General features: G+C 40.8%; 1 protein-coding gene across 2 annotated transcripts in view; it reads left to right on the forward strand.

The window, feature by feature from the left end:
- Positions 1 to 20,810, forward strand: part of TSEN15 (tRNA splicing endonuclease subunit 15) — a 104,941-nt gene that overhangs the window by 6,947 nt on the left and 77,184 nt on the right. For both annotated transcript variants that reach the window (XM_073592873.1, XM_073592874.1), the window contains exons 2-3: positions 3,926 to 4,007; positions 19,294 to 19,429. In XM_073592873.1, the coding sequence (XP_073448974.1) occupies positions 3,926 to 4,007; positions 19,294 to 19,429 (218 nt within the window). The remainder of the gene's footprint in view (positions 1 to 3,925; positions 4,008 to 19,293; positions 19,430 to 20,810) is intronic.

Consider the following 20,810-nt stretch of genomic DNA (forward strand, 5'->3'; position numbering starts at 1 on the left):
CTCCCACCACCATGCTTGACTGTAGGCAAGACACACTTGTCTTTGTACCCCTCACCTGGTTGCCCCCACACACGCTTGACACCATCTGAACCAAATACGTTTATCTTGGTCTCATCAGACCACAGGACATGGTTCCAGTAATCCATGTCCTTAGTCTGCTTGTCTTCAGCAAACTGTTTGCGGGCTTTCTTGTGCATCGTCTTTAGAAGAGGCTTCCTTCTGGGACGACAGCCATGCAGACCAATTTGATGCAGTGTGTGGCGTATGGTCTGAGCACTGGCAGGCTGACCCCCCCACCCCTTCAACCTCTGCAGCAATGCTGGCAACACTCACACATCTATTTCCCAAAGACAACCTCTGGATATGACGCTGAGCACGTGCACTCAACTTCTTTGGTTGACCATGGGGAGGCCTGTTCTGGGTGGAACCTGTCCTGTTAACCCACTATATGGTCTTGACTAACTTGCTGCAGCTCAATTTCAGGGCCTTGGCAACCTTCTTATAGCCTAGGCCATCTATATGTAGGGCAACAATTCTTTTTTTCAGATCCTCAGAGAGTTCTTTGCCATAAGGTGAAATGTTGAACTTCCAGTGACCAGTATGAAAGAGTGAGAGCACCAAATTTAACACACCTGCTCCCCATTCACACCTGAGACCTTGTAACACTAACGAGTCACATGACACCAGGGAGGAAAAATGGCTAATTGGGCCCAATTTGGACATTTTCACTTAGGGGTGTACTCACTTTTGTTGCCAGCGGTTTAGACATTAATGGCTGTGTGTTGTTATTTTGAGGGGACAGCAAATTTACACTGTTATACAAGCTGTACACTCACTACTTTACATTGTAGCAAAGTATCATTTCTTCAGTGTTGTCACATGAAAAGATAAAATAAAATATTTACAAAAATTTGAGGGGTGTTCTCACTTTTGTGAGATACTGTAATTGTGAAGTGGAAGGAAAATAATAAATTATGTTTAAAATGTTTTACAAATAAATGTGTGAAAAGTGTGGTGTTCATTTGTATTCAGCCCCCCTGAGTCATTACTTTGTAGAACCACCTTTTCGCTGCAATTCCAGCTGCAAGTCTTTTTGGGTATGTCTCTACCAGCTTTGCATATCTAGAGAGCGACATTTTTGTCCATTCTTCTTTGCAAAATAGCTCAAGCTCTGTCAGATTGGATGGAGAACGCCTGTGAACAGCAATTTTCAAGTCTTTCCACAGATTCTCAATTGAATTTAGGTCTGGACTTTGACCGGGCCATTCTTACACATGAATATGCTTTGATCTATGAGATTGGGTTGATTGCATTGCCCTCAGGTGTCAATCAGACACCTAAGAATAAGTGTGCCGCATCCTATGTAATCTATAGATGCTAAATAAAGGAATGATGGACTTTGTAGGCACGTATAAAAATATATATAACAATTTTTAATAATTCACATAAAATACATACATATACAACACAAAATATGTGATAAAGCAATATGGGACACGGTTATATCCTAGAGGTAACACTTGGTTAATACTTCCTGTGTGGCAATATTGAAAAAACGCCCACACCGAGATGTAGCATTCCTCTTGGTAGTTCCCACAGTCCTCATAAATTTAAAAAGAATTGCTCGCTCTACATGTTTTGCAACCTGAAATGTCGCTTCTTCAGGACTTTCAAAAAGCAGTAGCCACATTAATGGCATGGATGTTGGGATGTACACGTAAAATATAAGCCAGTCTGCCTCCACTACTGTGTGTGTCACTTTAAGCCAGATGCTTTTCAATCTAGATTAGCTGGTCCAGGATAAAGAAATTCAATCAGAATCATGTGTGCACATTCACAAGGGGTATACAGGCATCCAATACTGGCAGGTTAAACATTCACCGCCTGGGTGTACGCAGTTCCGGGTATGAGGCTGCAGGTTCACTGTTTCCAGAGGTAGGGTGGACGTCAGCTTCACTCAGAGCACCTCTAAATCATTCCATTGTAGCTCTGGCTGTATGTTTAGGATCATTGCCCTGCTGGAAGGTGAACCTCTGCCCCAGTCTCAAGTCTTTTGCAGACTCTAACAGGTTTTCTTCTAAGATTGCCCTGTATTTGGCTCCATCCATCTTCCCATCAACTCTGACCAGCTTCCCTGTCCGTCCTGAAGAAAAGCATCCCCACAACATGATGCTGCCACCACCATGTTTTAACGGTGGGGATGGTGTGTTGAGGGTGATGTGCAGTGTTCGTTTTCCACCACACATAGTGTTTTGCTTTTAGGCCAAAAAGTTCCATTTTGGTCTCATCTGACCAGAGCACCTTCTTCCACATGTTTGCTGTGTCCCCCACATGGCTTCTTGCAAACTGCAAATGGGACTTCTTGTGGCTTTCTTTCAACAAAGGCTTTCTTCTTGCCACTCTTCCATAAAGGCCAGATTTGTGGAGTGCACAACTAATAGTTGTCCTGTGGACAGATTCTCCCTCCTGAGCTGTGGATCTCTGAAGCTCCTCCAGAGTTACTATGGGCCTCTTGGCTGCTTCTCTGATTTATGCTCTCCTTGCCCGGCCTCTCAGTTTAGGTGGACAGCCATGTCTTGGTAGGTTTGCAGTTGTGCCATACTCTTTCCATTTTCGGGTGATGGATTGAACAGTGCTCTGTGAAATGTTCAAAGCTTGGGATATTTTTTTATAACCTAACCCTGCTGTAAACTTCCCCACAACTTTATCCCTTACCTGTCTGGTGTGTTCCTTGTCCTTCATGATGCTGTTTGTTCACTAAGGTTCTCTAACAAACCTCTGAGGGCTTCACAGAACAGCTGTATTTAAACTGAGATTAAATTACACACCAGTGGTCTATATTTACTAATTAGGTTACTTTTGAAGGCAATTGGTTCCACTAGATTTTAGTTAGGGGTAGCAGAGTAAAGGGGGCTGAATACAAATGCATGCCACGATTTTATATTTATTTGTAAAAGATTTTGAAAACCATTTATCATTTTCCTTCCACTTCACAATTATGTGCCACTTTGTTTTGGTCTATCACATAAAACCCCAATACAATAAATTTGCATTTTTAGTTGTAAGCATGACAAAATGTGGAAAATTTCAAAGGGTATGAATACTTTTTCAAGGCACTGTATATAACGGTATTGAGGTGGTTAAAATGTAAATTTTAGACCTGAAAGCGAGTTAACCCCCAGATAGCTTGTACAGCATTTGATCAAACTGATCTCAGTTTGATCTGATGCTTTGGACTCCAGAGGAGAGATCTGGGTTCTAATAGAGCTCAGATCTCTCCATAAAGAGGACCTGTCACAGCCCATGCTATCACAAGGCATGTTGTTCATCCCTTGTGATAATAAAGTTGATAAAAAAGTTCCAAAATTCAAGTTTAGGAGCTGGCAGTGTAGGCTAGTGTGCATGAAGCCTAAAGCCTGGTACACACTGCTAGTTTAATTTGTTGAATGAAAAAGAAATTGACAGCTCAGGTTGGAGCTGTTGTACTAACAATCCGATGTTAGTACAGCAAGCTCCCCTGCTGTTTTATTGTGTTTCCTGCCAGAACACTCTGGTCAGCCATTGGCTGAGAGTGCTGATCGGATGTCGGTTGGCAGACCTGTCGGACCGGCTGAAGTACACATGGGCTGAATGTCAGCTGGTTTCTATTGAACTGGCCGATGCCGCCCGCATTCAGCCCATGTGTACTAGGCTTTAGTTTACTGTAATGGAAATTTTGATTGCAGTGTATTTTTTTCCTCTCTACAATGTTAATAAGATAACCAAGTTCTACTTAGCACCTGATTAAAACAGATTTTACAAACTACTTTGACATTTCAGTATATATAGAACAGAAGCCGATAAGAATCGTCAATAAATCTGCGGCAGTTTTTCTCAACTAAACAGGATCTCCCTTTGTTTTTTTCTTTTGAATCATTTTTTACAGTTCAAGGAGATGATATCATTGGATGTAGCTGACAGTTCTCAAGTTTATTCTGCATTTCTAGTATACATAGATCTTATAGAAGGTAAGTAAAATCATATTTCTACCTTTTTGAACTAGAAATACATTTCAAAATGTCAGATGTAAAGAAATGGCAAAATAACTGTACGTGGATTTTCTGATTTCTAGCAGTTTCTCTAAATTCGTATCTGTTAGCTTTCATACTGTAGATACTGCTTTAAAAAAAATCTTTACCTACCTCCACTCCAGATATGCAATGTTGGCAATCTCTATCATCTCATTGTCTTCTTCCAGATTTAAGATCTTTGGCCAGGTTTGGATGACATCACTCCGGTGCACATGCAAGGGAGTTATAGTGGAACTTCAATGTCGATTGGGAGAGTGATTATTTTTAACCCTCATGCTGCTAGCATTAGTAAATAGATAGGAAAGTATATTTTATATATATTTTTTTACATTTCTTCAGTTACTGCCTGGTTTCTTGCCTGTGCACATGATGTCATACATCCCAAGAGTCTGAAGGAGGGGTTTACTCAGGTAAGCACACCTTCCTGCCTCCTTGCTTGAACTAAGGGTAGATAGATTCCAGGAAGAAATTGCTACATGAATCCTGTGCCCTTACTCAAGATAGCCTCGGCCAGAAATGCTAGGGGGTTGTTTTTCAAAGTGATTTTTTAACAAAATAAAGCATAGAGACATGGATGGATGGGGGAGTTTGAATTAATTTGTGGATTGCGCTAACTCCTAAAAAAATAATAAATACCATACCACTTCTATTAACCAAAAAAATATTATTATATAAAAAATCTGTTTATATGTGAACTCCTTGCAGGTGTTTTTCTTCGTGCTGACAATATACATATATGTGCCCAAACTTCACCACAATATAATGCCCCTGTGTAAAGGGTCTATGTGCAATATTAACAAAAAATACTTATCAATAATTAAAGTGCAAGTGCCAAATATAAAAAAAGTGAAAGGAAGAAAAATTAAGGATGAGGTATAGAATAAACCAAAATTTACAAATATTAATATTAGGTAAACAAACAACTCAATCCAATAAGTCACAACATAAGAAATATATATACATGTATAGCAAAGTGCAGTGAATGTCCTAGTGAGTGATCAGTTCCTTCCAATGGTGACATTCCTCAGTAGTATTTAAATACTTCCACTTCCACCATATAGTGACTACACCACCACCTAGTGAAATGGCCACTCAGTAGATATAAACAATTATACACCTTTGGTTCATTAATTTCGGATAACCACTCCGTTTTTGATGGGTCCACCAACAGCCTTTCCAAGCAGTGTACTAGTGCCTCTTGCTCTATTGGTTCTCATGAAACATAAAGATAGCCATCATGGTGTAGTATGTAACTATGCTTTTATTAAAAAAGTTAAAAAACACACAATTGAACTCACATGTTCAGGTGCCTCTAAGCCGGCACCAAGCTAATCCAGCCGCGTACGTGGAGTGGGGACTGTCAGTCTATCTTAACCTATACTTCCTCTTAGCAGCGTGAGTTCCAAGCCTCCTTCTCGTTCTTGGCAAGAAGTGACAGAAATTATCTCCCAGCAGCCTCTACGCGTTTCGCATTTCTGTATGCGTCATCAGGATGAGGGAGTTTGCCTTGAATATAAAAATGTAATTAAATAGTGTTTTTGGTTTCTGGTTCTCGGCTGTAGTGAAGATCCGCTTTATGTCTTTATTGGACTTGGAATTGTACACTGAGCTCCACATGTGCAGTTCATTGTATAGTGTAAACAATTTTGTAAAGGGGAGGTCAAAATCCTTTGCTGTAGAAGAAAAATAGTATGTATTTTCTGCAAATGTTTTTTTTAACCACTTTACAAGCGGCCCATAGCCGAATGACAGCAGCAGGGCGGTTGCTTAACTCTGGGATCACGTCATATGACGTCTTCCCAGAGTTCCCCTCTCGTGCGCCCCCTGGGGCGCGCACCTGAACACATCCGTGACCGGCGGGTCCAGAGGACCCGGCGTATCCCGGATCCCAGTAAATGGCCGCTGATCGCGGCCGTTTACCATGTGATCGCTCCGTCATGAGATGACGCCGGTTCCTCTCCTCCCCTCCTGTGTACCGATCGGTACACTGTGAGCGGAGAGGGGGGGTGGATGGATGGCAGTAGCGCTGTGGGCTGTATGTGTAGTGCCCACAGCGCTAACCAGTGACATCCAGCCATCCATCCATCCATCCATGCTCAGCCATCCCTAATGCCCTGCAGTACTCTGCAATGCCCCAGAATACTGTGCAATACTCTGCAATACCCCACAACACTGTGCAATACCCCGCAATACTCTGCAATACCCCGCAATACTCTGCAATACCCCGCAATACTCTGCAATACCCCGCAATACTCTGCAATACCCCGCAATACTCTGCAATACCCCGCAATACTCTGCAATACCCAGCCATACCCAGTCATACTCTGTGATACCCAGCCATAGCCAGTCATACTCGGTGATACCCTGCCATACCCCGCCATGCTCTGCCATACCCCGCCATGCTCTGCCATACCCCGCCATGCTCTGCCATACCCCGCCATGCTCTGCCATACCCAGCCATGCCCTGCCATGCTCAGCCATGCCCTGCCATGCTCAGCCATACCCGGCTGTACTCGGCCCCTGTATGTGGCCAGGCTGTGGAAGTCTCACACATGTGGTATCACCGTACTCAGGAGGAGTAGGAGAATCTATTTTGGGGTGTCATTTTTGGTATGTACATGCTATGTGTTAGAAATATTGTATAAATGGACAACTTTGTGTTAAAAAAAAAAAAAATGCGTTTTAACCACTTCCTGCCCGCCGGCTGTCATACGACGTTCTTGACTTTGTGTGGGGATATCTGAATGATGGGTGCAGCTACAGGCATCATTCAGATATCAGCTTTTTCAGCCAGCGATTCCCTACACCATAAGAACGATCATAGCGGCTCTTCCACTGCTTTATCGCTCTTACGGGAGGCGAGAGGGGACGTCCCCCCTCCGGTGCTTTTACCGGCTCACCGCTACGATCGAAGCCAGGATCTTTTTTTTTTTATTTCAGGCTTCCCAGCCTAGAGGTGAGATGTGGGGTCTTATTGACCCCATATCTCTCTGTAAAGAGGACCTGTCATGCCATATTCCTATTACAAGGGATGTTTACATTCCTTGTAATAGGAATAAAATAGGTCCAAAATTTTTTTTTTTGAAAAAAGCATCAAACTAAAATAAAGTAAAATGAACAATAAAAAAAAAAAATTTTTTAAAGCGCCCCTGTCCCCGTGTGCTCGCATGCAGAAGCGAACGCCCACATATGAAAACGGTGTTCAAACCACACATGTGAGGTATCGGTGCGATCGGTAGAGCGAGAGAAATAATTTTGGCCCTAGACCTCCTCTGTAACTCAAAACATGTAACCAGTAAAAATTTTTAAAGCGTCGCCTATGGGGATTTTTGAGTAGCGAAGTTTGGCACCATTCCACAAGCGCGTGCAATTTTGAAAGGTGACATGTTGGGTATCTATTTACTCGGCGTAACTTCATCTTTCATGTTATGCAAAAGCATTGGGCTAACTTTACTGTTTTGTTTTTTTTTTTTAAAGCACAAAACTGTTTTTTTCCCAAAAAACGCGTTAAAAAAATTGCTGCACAAATACCGCGTGAGATAAAAAGTTGCAATGACCGCCATTGTATTCTCTAGGGTCTTTGCTAAAAAAAACATGTATAATGTTTTGGGGTCTATGTAATTTTCTAGCTAATAAATGATGATTTTTACACGTAGGAGAGAAATGTCAGAATTGGCCTGGGTGCTTCAGAACGCCTGAAGGTGCTCCGTGCATGTTGGGCCTCTGTATGTGGCCACGCTGTGTAAAAGTCTCACACATATGGTATCGCCGTACTCGGGAGTAATAGCAGAATGTGTTTTGGGGTGTAATTTGTGGTATGAATATGCGGTGTGTGAGAAATAACCTGCTAATATGACAATTTTGTAAAAAAAAAAAACAAACTTGATTTTGCAAAGAATTGTGGGAAAAAATGACAACTTCAAAAAACTCACCATGCATCTTTCTAAATACCTTGGAATGTCTTCTTTCCAAAAATGGGTCATTTGGGGGGTAATTGTACTTTTCTGGCTTGTTAGGGTCTCAAGAAATTAGATAGGCCGTCAGTACTTCAGGTGTGATCAATTTTCAGAGATTGGCACCATAGCTTTTGGACTCTATAACTTTCACAAAGACCAAATAATATCCACCGATTTGGGTTATTTTTACCAAAGATATGTAGCGGTATAAATTTTGGCCAAAATATATGAAGAAAAATTACTAATTTGCAAAATTTTATAACAGAAACTAAGAAAAATGCATTTTTTTACAGATTTTTCGGTCTTTTTTCTTTTATAGTGCAAAAAACCCAGAGGTGATTAAATACCACCAAAAGAAAGCTCTATTTGTGTGAAAAAAAGGACAAAAATTTCATATAGATACAGTGTTGCATGACTGAGTAATTGTCATCCAAAAGCTGAAAATTGGTCTTGCTATTAGTTTAAGTGCCCAGTGGTCAAGTGGTTAAACTGAATTTCTGCTTTACCAGATCCTCCCACTCTTAACCACTTCAATACTGGGCACATATACCCCCTTTCTGCCCAGGCCAATTTTCAGCTTTCAGCGCTGTCGCACTTTGAATGACAATTGTGCGCGGTGTTGCATCACTGTACCGAAACTGCATTTTTATAATTTTGTTCGCACAAATAGCTTTCTTTTGGTTGTATTTAACCGCTTCAACCCCGGAAGAATTTACCCCCTTCCTGACCAGAGCTTTTTTTTTCGATCTGGCACTGCGTCGCTTTAACTGACAATTGCAATGTTGTACACAAACAAAATTGACGTCCTTTTTTTCCCACAAATAGAGCTTTCTTTTGGTGGTATTTGATCGCCTTTGCGGTTTTTATTTTTTGCGCTATAAACAAAATAAGAGCGTCAATTTTGAAAAAAAGCAATATTTTTTACTTTTTCCTATAATAAATATCCCCAAAAAATATATAAAAAACTTTTTTTTTCCTCAGTTTAGGTCTATACGTATTCTTCTATATATTTTTGGTAAAAAAATTGCAATAAGCGTTTGATTGGTTTGCGCAAAAGTTATATAACGTCTACAAAATAGGGGGTAGATTTATGGTATTTTCATCAATCATTTTTTTTTTTTTTACTAGTAATGGTGGCGATCAGCGATTTTTATCGTGACTACGACATTATGGCGGACAGATCGGACACTTTTGGCGCTATTTTGGGACCATTCACATTTATACAGCGATCAGTGGGTTTAAAAATGCACTGATTACTGTGTAAATGTGACTGGCAGTGAGGGGGTTAACCAGGAGGGGGCACTGCAGGGGTTAAGTGTGTGCCAGGGAGTGATTCTAACTGTGGGGGGGATGGGCTATGTGTGACACGACACTGATCACCGCTCCCGATTACAGGGAGCGGTGATCAGTGTCCTGTCACTAGGCAGAACGGGGAAATGCTGATGTAAACAAGTTCTTCCTCTCCGTGAGACGATGGCGGGTATTCCCGCGGACTTCGAGTCCACGAGACCCGCGGTCGGACTCGCGGAGCGCGTGCCTGCTATCCTGCTATCTGTGCCTGCTGTGCATGTAAAACTGCGGCGGCTGGTCCGCAACTGGTTAATCATCTCTGGGTTTTTTATTTTTTGCTAAAATACCGAAAATGTTGAAAAAAAATAACACATTTTCTTTGTTATAAAATTTTGTAAATAAATAATTATTCTTTGTGAATTTAGGCCAAAATATATTCTGCTACATTTCTTTGGTGAAAATAACCCAAATCAGTGTATCCCAGATAGCAAGGCTAACTTGTCACAAATTTGTGGCAGTGTTGAACTGTAAGTCTGTTAACTTGCTGCACATTTTCACTGCCGAATTGTACACTTGCAGAGCACTTGAAGCGCAAGTTCTAGTTGACATTTTTCCAATGTGTAGCAAACTTGCGTGGCAGGTCTCTAGCAAGAGTAAAGTTGCAGTAGTGAGTCTACAGCAAGAGCTCTGCAAGTCTACAGCATGAACATTCAGTCAAAAGTTGATCTGGAGTCATGCAAAGTGGACTTGCTGCAATTGTGCAACAAAGTTTTGAAGCCTGGCAAGTCTAGCAAGAGCTTAGCAAGTCATTTTCAAACTTGCAGCACAATTGCTTGCTTCCTGGGATATTATTTAGTCTGTAGGAAAGTTAAAGCATCCACAAACTATGGTATATATCTGAAAACGCTTGAGAGGGGATATGATTTCAATGTACAAATACCAGACTGGTGACCCCACAATAGGGATAAAACTTTTTCGCAGAAGAGAGTTTACCAAGACTCGTGGCCACTCATTAAAATTAGAAGAAAAGAGGTTTAACCTTCAACTACGTAGAGGGTTCTTTACTGTAAGAGCGGCAAGGATGTGGAATTCCCTTCCACAGGCAGTGGTCTCAGCGGGGAGCATTGATAGCTTCAAGAAACTATTAGATAATCACCTGAATGACCGCAACATACAGGGATATACAATGTAATACTGACATATAATCACACACATAGGTTGGACTTGATGGACTTGTGTCTTTTTTCAACCTCACCTACTATGTAACTATGTAAAATGTATCAATCCTTATGTACTGATGGCCTATCATTTCTTGAGGCCCAAAAATGTCAGGGTTGTGCAAACAATCCCCAAATTACCTCTTTTTGGAATTTAGACCCAGGTATTTAGTGAGAGGCATGTCAAGTTTTTTGAAGTTATAATTTTTTGGCATAATTTTTTTTTTGAAAAAAGAAATAAAACATTTTTTTATTTTTATTATTTTACATACTATCACCAGTGCAGTACCGCAGCATTATATAAAGGGTGTGGTGGTGATCAGGGACACTGACTGGTGACAGTATAAGAAAAGAAATAATATATATTATTATAATATATAATTTTTTTAAACACAATTTTGACCAGAGCAATATAATGTTACCATAGTAACATTGTACTAATCTGAATAATTTTTTTATTTTTACACATTATGTTTGCTTATAGTAATGAATTTAATTGCTACATACAAGTATTGTACTGGCACAGATGGGCAGTGTTTGGCCCAGTCTGTACCATGTGGTCACTGACCAATCACAGCTAGCAACACGATTGTACACAATGGATGGCATAAAAGGAAGCCATCCATTGTTTACAACTGTCATGTGACCTGCTGTGATTGGTTACAGCTGTCACATGGTACCAGCAGCGGGCTGGTACACTGATCAGTCATTGCTTGTGTCCGGTGGACACAGCCAGTGACAAATCGCACTGTTGCACGGCTCCATCTGGGAGGACGTCCACCCTGATCGACCATAGGCCGAGCGGGAATCGGTTAATAAGCTGCAATTTCAGCCAAGAAAGGCACCTGTGTCTGAGGTTTCGGCTGTGCATGTGTTTTTGACATATGTTTGAGAATTCAGAATTCAATGACAGATGCATCTGACCTCTTTGTGACCTGAATTTGACTTGCTTCAAGCTGAAGCTGTATTCCCATAGACTTGTATGGGGAGGGAAGCAGTTCTGAAGCAAACAAAAGCCAGTCAACACAGGCACTTACTGTCATATGGCTATCAGTTGGTGCTCTTTAATACAGGTTTATGTAACAGTGCTCATAAGATTAGGAGACAACAGGGAGGCACATTGTTTCAGAAGTTTTTCGTCCCTTAAATGTACACTGCATATCATCTGGCAAACATAACATTAAGTCTATCTCAGACAACAATATGTTTGTTTAGTTTATAGAAAAGCTAGTTATTATACCAAATGTTTTTGTTTTTTGTTTAAACAGTAAATCCCCAAAAGGAAAGGTTATAATCCTGCACACTGTTAAAGTGAGCCTATCCATTCCCTGAGAATGTGAACACAATTCACTCTTTTTGCAGTTTCAGATTCTGTCCTTCTTTTCCCAAATCATATGTCCTAAGTGCACTAAACCAGTGTTACTGTACGTTATTGTATGGGGAGAAAGGTCAGCAGAATAAACATCTAGACATATACACTAAATTAAAAACAGGCTTACCTCATTCAGCTACAGAAAGCTGAATGGAAAGAAAAATGAATAGAACATGTACAGCATAAAACACTGAAGAGAAATAGAGAGTAGCTTCTTATATACTGTAAAATATCAATGCATTTTAACTATACAGTTTATTCAATGAAATAATATACCCTTTTCCACTAAAGTAGTAGTAGTGGTGATCCAAAATTGTGATCCAGAACCACAGAGAAATGGTGATGTGTGATAGTGTAGCCCTAAGTTAGATGGCAAATCTGAGTAGACTGTAATGGCAGAAAAAGAAGATAAAGGAAGGGATGTAAGAAAATTCATATTGTTGGTAATAGAGTAAGGGTCCATATATTTTTGGTTCTAGTTTAGCCAGGGACTAATACAGAGCAGTATTGTGAAAGGAGACCAGGCTTTTTTTTTATTTTTATTTGTGATCTGTGAATCACTTGTGCTCTTCAGAGTTTCAGTCAAAAGTAGTTGGATGAGCCCAATGTTTGAGTCGAACGTAAGTTCAACTCGAACAGCGAACAATATGCAGTGTTTGCGGCAAATTCGAAATCTGCTGGAACACCGTTAAAGTCTATGGGACACTAACATGAAAAATCAAAAGTGCTCATTTTAAAAGCTTATATGCAAGTTATTGTCATAAAAAGTGTTTGGGGACCTGGGTCTTGCCCCAGGAGACATGTATCAATGCAAAATTTTTTTTTAAAAACGGTCGTTTTTTCGGGAACAGTTTTTTTTTTTTAATGCTTAAAGTGAAACAATAAAAATTTAGATATTCCTTTAAATGTCGTGCCTGGGGTGTCCATAGTATGCATGTAAAGTGGCGCATTTTTAGAATGCGCCACTTTAGAACAGTTTAGAACAGTACCACAGAAAAATGACATTTCTAAAGGAAAACTGTCATTTAAATCTAAACGCGGCTGTAATGAATTGTCGGATCCTGGCAATATAGATAAAACTAATTTTAAAAAAGAGCATGGGAGGGGAACCCTGCGCCAAATTTTAAAAAAGGTCTGGTATGGATTTTAAGGGGAACCCTGCGCCAATTTTTTTTTTAAATGGCGTAGGGGTCCCCCCCAAAATCCATACCAGACCATTAGCGAAGGGCTCCCCTTAATTTCCCTATCAGACCCGAAGGGCCTGGTAAGGATTTTAAGGGGACCCCCAGGCAATTTTTTTTTTTTTTTCAATTTTGGTTCCGGGTTCCCCTTAATATTCATACCAGACCCAAAGGGCCTGGTAATGGACTGAGGGGGAGATCCCATGCTCTTTTTTTCAATGAGTTTTATCCATATTGCCAAGACTCGACAATTCATTACAACCGCGATCAGTTTTAAATGACAATTTATCCTTTAGAAATGTCATTTTGCTGTGGCACTGTTCTAAAAACGGGAAAAATGCGCCACTATAGGTATACTATAGGCACCCCCCAGGCACAATATTTAAAGGAATATTTCATTTTTATTGTTTCACTTTAAGCATTAAAAAAATCACTGCTCCCGAAAAAAACGGCCGTTTTTAAAGCTTTTTTTTGCATTGATACATGTCCCCTGGGGCAGGACCCAGGTCCCCAAACACTTTTTATGACAATAACTTGCATATAAGCCTTAAAATGAGCACTTTTGATTATTCATGTTCGTGTCCCATAGACTTTAACGGTGTTCATGTGTTTTGACAAATTTTTTGCCTGTTCGCATGTTCTGCTGCGGGGGGGGGGGGGGGGGGGGGCAGGGGGTGGGTGTTCGGCTCATCCCTAGTCAAAAGATACTTTTGACTTTTTGACTTGAGGCCACAAATCAGACATATAAGACATGCAGTTGCACAATATCAAATTGTACTTAAGTTGATTGCACTAGTCTAGCTGTAATTAAATTCCCCCAATCATCTAGATGGGTTTCCATGTTCCCACGTAAGTGCTAAAGTTTTCTTGTAGGTTGGAGAAAAGTTGGAGCTTGGTTGTGCTGATCCCCAGTCCCCAAAACACTCATATACAGGCAGAGCCCCTATGTTTTACTTTACTTCAGCGAGAGTGACAAGGCTTTCAGGGTCTAGGGACACATTGGGAGATTGTCCATGTGAAGACAGCTCATGCATGTGTTTTAATAAGTAAGTGGTAATTGAAATTGGCTTGAAACTTAGCCATGATATCCTCCGTGGATACAGTGAGTGATTTCTTGTCTCTGATAATGGTAACTTACAAGAGTAGATTAGGATCAATAACCACGGCTATACTTCTTTCCCTTTAGCAGATTATGATGTTAGGAATCTAGGAATCCCTAGGCGATTGGTAAAGAGCTATTATTTAAAGACATACATCTTCCTACCTGCACCTTGTTTTTCTTAACCACTTCAAAACAGGGTACTTTCACCACCTTCCTGCCCAGGCCAATTTTCAGCTTTCAGCGCTGTCACACTTTAAATGACAATTGCGCGGTCATGCAGCACTGTACCCATATAAAATTTTTATCATTTTTTTTCACACAAGTAGAGCTTTCTTTTGGTGCTATTTAATCACCATTGGATTTTTTTATTTTATTAATAAACATATGAAAAAAGACAAAAAATGTAAAAAAAAAAAAAAAAAAAACCAACCTTTTTTTCCATTTCTATTATACTGATGGGCGCTGTTGAGGCGGCACTGATGGGCGCTGTTGAGGCGGCACTGATGGGCGCTGTTGAGGCGGCACTGATGGGCACTGATGAGGCGGCACTGATGAGGCTGCACTGATGGACACCGATCAGGCTGCACTGATGGACACCGATCAGGCTGCACTGATGGACACTGATATGCTGCACTGATGAACACTGATATGCTGCACTGATGAACACTGATATGCTGCACTGATGAACACTGATATTTTGGACTGATGGGGCTGCACTGATAATCAGGGCACTGATGATCAGTGCCCTGTTTATCTGTATAAATGTCCCTTGTAACTGGAAAGCCGGTTATTGGCTTTCCTTTCCTCAAACACTGACAGCGCTGAGGAAAGAAAATGGCAATAACCGGCATGTGATTGGACACAGCTGATCTCATGGTAAAGAGCCTACATCATTGGTTCTTTACCCTGATTGGTGATGCGAAGAGACACAGCGCACCACCGATTGCTGCACTGCACGCCCTTGGGGGCACTCACGAGTGGCCCGATGCGAAGGACGTCATATGACATCCAGTCAGGATAGTAAAGCCCCAGAGAAAAGGGTGGGACTTTAAATGAATAGCGTGAATGCTCAAAAACAAAAATCGATGAACAACTAGGAAAATTTTTATTCAATTCATAACAATATAACATGCATAAATATATATCAATCATAAATGGAAAGAAATATTGGCAATAATAGCAGCAATTATACATGATTGTATGAATACAGAAATTCTCCATGGTACACCAATTAGATATCATTACACAACCATGTATTCAAGAGTATACACCCAAAGCCTCCAAAGGTTCCAAATAAAAATTAGAAATGCATGACGCTGGTAAAAAACGCGACAATGGTAGCTCTACGCGTTTCGTGGCTGTTGTGCCACTCGTCAGGAGCAAGCGCGTATCTTATCTAGGATAAAAAATAAAAAATAGGTCTGGTAAGTATATACATGAAACAAAGGTGGGGTAATGAAAAAGCCCCACACAAAGTACATGCTTACACATTCTGATTTGTAGGGTGGTGGCAGAAAGCCATATACAGCCCGGCCATCGCCTGTACTTTGTGTGGGGCTTTTTCATTACCCCACCTTTGTTTCATGTATATACTTACCAGACCTATTTTTTATTTTTTATCCTAGATAAGATACGCGCTTGCTCCTGACGAGTGGCACAACAGCCACGAAACGCGTAGAGCTACCATTGTCGCGTTTTTTACCAGCGTCATGCATTTCTAATTTTTATTTGGAACCTTTGGAGGCTTTGGGTGTATACTCTTGAATACATGGTTGTGTAATAATATCTAATTGGTGTACCATGGAGAATTTCTGTATTCATACAATCATGTATAATTGCTGCTATTATTGCCAATATTTCTTTCCATTTATGATTGATATATATTTATGCATGTTATATTGTTATGAATTGAATAAAAATTTTCCTAGTTGTTCATCGATTTTTGTTTTTGAGCATTCACGCTATTCATTTAAAGTCCCACCCTTTTCTCTTAGACTAGTACAGGGATGGAAACGCATGACCACATCAGGTCATGCTTTCATTTAAAGTCCCATGGGATACATACTCCCAACCACTTTCTAATAGGATAGTAAAGCCCCTGCCCGGCCGTCATTCTGCTATAGGCTGGGCGGAAAGGTGTTAACCTGCAAAATATGTGTATTGATCATGTAGTTTCATGGTGTCATTTGTTGCCTTGTACACACAGGCTATAGTTGAGTAAATCTTTGCATTCCCTTGTGAGCAGTTGTTTGTGTTTAACCGGTTCAATACAGGGCATTTTCACCCCCTTCCTTCCCAGACCAATTTTTAGTTTTCAGCGCTGTCGCACTTTAAACGACAATTGCGTGGTCGTGCGACATTGTACCCAAAAAAAATTGACGTCCTTTTTTCCCCCCACAAATAGAGCTTTCTTTTGGTGGTATTTGATCACCTCTGCGGTTTTTATTTTTTGCGCTATAAACAAAAGAAGAGCGACAATTTTGAAAAAAAACACAATATTTTTTACTTTTTGCTATAATAAATATACCAATTTTTTTAAAAAAAACAAATTTTTTCCTCAGTTTCGGCCGATACGTATTCTTCTTCTAAATATTTTTGGTAAAAAAAATTGCAATAAGCGTATATTGATTGGTTTGCACAAAAGTTATAGCGTCTACAAAATACAGTATAGATTTATGGCATTTAAAAAAAAAAAAAATTATTTATTTATTTTTTTTACTAGTAATAGCGGCGATCGCGATTTTTTTTCGTGACTGCGACATTATGGCGGACACATCGGACACTTTTGACACATTTTTGGGACCATTCACATTTATACAGCGATCAATGCTATAAAATTGCATTGATTACTGTGTAAATGTGACAGGCAGTGAAGGGGTTAACCACTAGGGGGACACAAGGGGTTAAATGTGTTTCCTAGGGAATGCTTCTAACTGTAGGGGGCGGGGACGTACAAGGGGAGGAGACCGATCAGTGTTCCGCTGTACTGGGAACACAGATCACTCTCCTCTCACCTGACAGGACGTGGATCTGTGTGTTTACACACACAGATCCACGGTCTGGCCCAGTTAACGGGCAATCGCGGGTGCCCGGCGGACATCGCGGCCGCCGGGCACATGCATCGGGTCCCGAGCAATGCGGCAGGCGCGGGCGTGCGCCCCTAGACGGCCGGGAGCCCGAGGCCGTCATATGATGTCCACCCAGGATGGGAGATCCCATCTGTGGACATCATATGCGGGTAGGGAAGTGGTTAAACATGAGACATGCTACATGGCACTGCACAGGTGTTTAATGCATGACCTCAGTCTGTAGTCTAGGAACTGACACTTTCTGTGAAGAAGCTTTATATCTCACAATCTCTAGGTCTTTCATTGAAGTGTTCTGTAGGTGAGAGCTTAACAGTAATTAGCTCTGACAAAGCTACAAGCCGACAGACCAATGAAGATAAGTGTTTCATCACATTAGCACTCCTATGTATTTGTGATGGAGCACAAAGAAATGGCAAGGTTTGGACTGGATGCTATGTGATCCGGAACAAAAAGTTACCTGTCCCTTTACAGAATAGAGACAACTGAGGTGGATTACTGTATGGTCATAGAGGACTTGATCAGCCATGTAACTACAAACTGCAGTCACAACATGTGAGCCCATCAATACAACGTAAGGCAAGTGAATATAACTACACTAATACTTGAAAGTGTACAATGCCTTTAAATATGTGTGCAAATACTGTGGCAGTACAGTATGATACAGCATTCACAGTGGCCGCATTGGAAATACTTCATTTGGGCCACCTTGGCCCAAAGATCTATTTAAAGTATCAGGACACATGGAAATTTAAAGCAGAAATAAATTGTGTCGAAGCACCACAAACTGAAAAGGTTATTTCATTATTTTTTATTATTCAAAGCAGACTCGCCGATCCATCCATATCTCCATGCTTTAATTGTTGACAAATCACTTCCTAGCATTTCTAGCCTTGGGCATCTGAAGTAAGGGCAGATGATTCATGGAATCCATCAGCCCTTAGCTCAGGAATGCAGGGAGGGCATGCTTAGCTGAGAAAGCCCCTTCTCCCCTCATCCAAATGAAAGGAAAAAAAATGCCCATGAAGACTCCTGAGATGTATAGCATAATTTTGGCCTAGGCCAGAGACCAGGAAGCAACTGCAGAAATGTAAATAAAAGTTCAAAACCAGTAAATATAATATGCCTTCCTGTCTATTTACTAAGGCTAGTAGCATAAGCATTGAAAATAGGTAATATTGATTAAGAGAGCTTGTTTCTGTGTTAAGCTGCTTTTTCTTGACAGTAAGGCACAGGGTGTTTGCCAAACTCTCCTAAATGCCTTTCCTCTTTGCAGTAGCATTTTGGCAGAAAAAAAGCTTGACGCATATAAATGCGTCTGAATGCATTTTGGTGCGTCAATCGCTTGGGCATTAAATTATTTCATTTGCCAGAATAGTCATTTATTCTGGCCATTAAAATTAATGAATGCTCAAGAGCTTGACGTGCCTATCGTTAACGCATGTTCAGACACGTTTATTTGTGTTTATACTCAAGCTTTTTTTCTATCAAAACGCTGCTGCTCCTGGATGCGCTGGCAGTAGGGGTTTTTTCTCTAAATGCCCCTGTCTCTAAAAGCTTCTAAACGCCTATGTGTGCATGGACACAGGCTAAGATTGAGGAGCATTTAGAGGCAAAAAAAAACAATTACCAGATGTAGGTGCGGGCGTTAGTGGTAAAGCGCCACTAGTTTTAGGCCGCTAGCTGGGTGCTTTTAACCCCCACTAGCGGCCAAAGAAAGGGTTATTAGCGCCCGTGTTGCGGCGCTGCCGAAATGCTTTGCAGGCTATTAATTTCATTTCAATGGGCGGGAGCGGTGTATACATCGCTCTCGCACCGCCCCAAAGATGCTGCTTGCAGGACTTTTTTTCCCGTCCTGCAATCGCACCACTCCAGTGTGAAAGCACTCGGGCTTTCACACTGGGGTGGCTTGAGAGTCGCTTTTCAGGCACTATTTTTAGCGCTGGGTCTAAATGTATCAGTGTATCAATGTATCAAATGACTAAGTTGCCATGTTAAAGGAATATTTTGTTTTCTCAGTGAGAAACTGGCACGATTTACAGATTTTGGGCTCGTCTGAACTTCATCTTGTCTACCTGCTTGGACAGGAGAAAGCTGACCATAAGCCTCAGGTCATAATCCCCACACCAGTCACCATGTCATGCAGCCATGAAAGGTATGTGATCTGATCACATTTCACATTAAAGCCTATCATTTATTTAAATAAAATGTATTGATTCTGTGATATGCAATTTTCTCACTTCTGTACATTCAGACAAACAAAGTTATTTTGTGGTGCTTAATTTGATGGAAAGAGTAGTGCATTCAAACATAAAGCCCACTGCAAGGTTATTTTTTTTTTTTTTTTTTATTCAACCCAGCGGATAAACGAAAAAAAACAAAACAATTGACAGATCGCGTTGGTGCAGCTATATTCCTCCGCTGTGCTATTGTATTCTGACGGGAGGACTCGCCCTTGCCCCTGCCGGAATACACTGATCAGCGCTCGCCACCATTGGCTGCAAGTGCTGATTGGATGCTGGTTCTCTAGCATGTCCCGTGGACAAAAGCCGGTCGTAAAGCCTGGTACACATGGTAAGTTGTTTTTTATCTTTTTTTTTCGTTCAACCCAGCAGGCTGTATGAAAAAAAAATCTGAGGAGCTCTCTGTACTAATTATACAAACCCCCCCCCCGGCTAGAACACACTGGTCATCGCTCACAGCCATTGGCTACAAGCGCTGATCAGATGCTGTTTTTCCACCATGCCCGTTGGACAGAACCCAGACAGGATGCTGTACACCGGCCAATATTCAGCCTGTGTGTACCAGGCTTTGGACTGGCTTCTGTCAGCGTGTACAACTGCTGTACACACTGACTGAAAGTCAGCCAGTTCCGCAGGAATTTTCCGGCCAATGTGTACCCAGCTTTATCTAGTTAACAGCATTCTACATTTTAATGATTTATTACCAGAGGCTCTTTAAAACAGAGTTTAAGATTAGGCAGCACCATCACATGAAAGGTTACCAGATAACCGGAAGGAAAATCCACAAAGGTCAAAAAAAAAAAAAAAAAAAAGTGAAAGGCCTTTGTGTGTTTGGAATACAACTTAAATACTTGCACTTGTGAAAGACACATACTTTTTCCTTTTATCTATGTATTTTGTCATGTGTATATAATATTTATTGCTGTAGTTTCTGCTAAGTTTGCAGGGCTTCAGCCCATTAAATGCATTGCATGGTCCTTTTTTCTGCCAGCTCAGAACACAACAACTTACTTGATGGGCACTGTGATTTCTGCATCTGACAATTACAGTAATAGTGCGTTGTAAGCTTAAAGTTCATCTGTGCCCAGACTGTGGACATTAATGTTATTAAATGTTTTTAAAAAGCTTCAAACCAAGCCATCACTGACCTCTGCAGTAATGAATTCCAGAAGAGAATTTGAGATTCTAAAATCAGGTTTTCCTTTGCAGGCGAAATGTCACAGCACAGGTAAATTTACCACAGAACCTTTGACCGATTGTGCCAAATTTAAGAAATTGGTGAAAATTACTATA

Source organism: Aquarana catesbeiana, linkage group LG07 (genome assembly GCF_042186555.1).
Source record: "Aquarana catesbeiana isolate 2022-GZ linkage group LG07, ASM4218655v1, whole genome shotgun sequence".
Lineage (NCBI taxonomy): Eukaryota > Metazoa > Chordata > Amphibia > Anura > Ranidae > Aquarana > Aquarana catesbeiana.